This window comes from Aureococcus anophagefferens (assembly GCF_000186865.1).
Source record: "Aureococcus anophagefferens unplaced genomic scaffold AURANscaffold_1088, whole genome shotgun sequence".
NCBI classification, from domain to species: Eukaryota; class Pelagophyceae; order Pelagomonadales; family Pelagomonadaceae; genus Aureococcus; species Aureococcus anophagefferens.
The window spans coordinates 2,572-3,405 of NW_008706243.1; the positions used below are offsets into that span (position 1 = coordinate 2,572).

General features: G+C 65.2%; 1 protein-coding gene across 1 annotated transcript; it reads right to left on the reverse strand.

The window, feature by feature from the left end:
- Positions 1-159: 159 nt before the first annotated feature.
- Positions 160-831, reverse strand: AURANDRAFT_35530 (hypothetical protein; the record flags this gene model as incomplete). Its single annotated transcript, XM_009044940.1, has 1 exon — positions 160-831. The coding sequence occupies one exon, from the start codon at positions 829-831 to the stop codon at positions 160-162; it is 672 nt and encodes a 223-aa protein (XP_009043188.1).
- Between the last annotated feature and the right edge of the window lie 3 nt (positions 832-834).

The window sequence follows — 834 nt, forward strand, 5'->3', positions numbered from 1 at the left end:
TGGAAATCAACCACTGGTTTGGGGGGTCCCCACCAAACTTCAGAATTCTCTAGCTCGATCAAATCGAAGTCGATTCGGCTAATTTTTGGACGAATCGATCGCTCTCGTCGAGTTCTCGAAGCACAGCCGAAGAGTCCGGCGCAATCCGTTCGATTACGCTCACATTGAAGTCGGGTTGAAGATTTGATTTCCACACAGGTCCATGCAGTGCGTGCGGCCGATCTTGATGACGTGGTCGAACTCCACGGCCTTGGCCTCCAAGGCGCTCCGCAGGTGCGCCAGCGCCGGCAGCAGCCGCCCCGAGAGCTCCGACGCCGCCGCGATGTGCATGGCCGTCGGGAACGAGTCGTTCGAGCTCTGGCCCATGTTGCAGTGGTCGTTCGGGTGCACGGGGTCCTTGGACCCGACCACGCCGCCGAGGAGCTCGATGGCCCGGTTCGCGACGACCTCGTTGACGTTCATGTTCGTCTGCGTGCCCGAGCCCGTCTGGTAGATGACGAGCGGGAAGTGGCCGTCCAAGTCGCCGGACGCGACCTCGCCCGCGGCGGCCGCGATCGCGTCCGCGACCTCGGGCGCCAGCTTGCCCTGGGCCTTGTTGTAGACCGCGGCGCACTTCTTCAGCACGCCGAAGGCCCACACGATGGGCAGCGGCATGCGCGCGCTCTCGTCGCCGATGGGGAAGTTCATCAGCGACCGCGCCGTCTGGGCGCCGTAGTAGCTCTCGCTCGGCACCTCCAGGGGGCCGAAGCTGTCCGTCTCCGTGCGCGTCGACAGCGGACGCAGCGCGGACCGCGGCGCCGCGCGGAGGAGGTTTCCGCGGAGGAGCGCCATTAT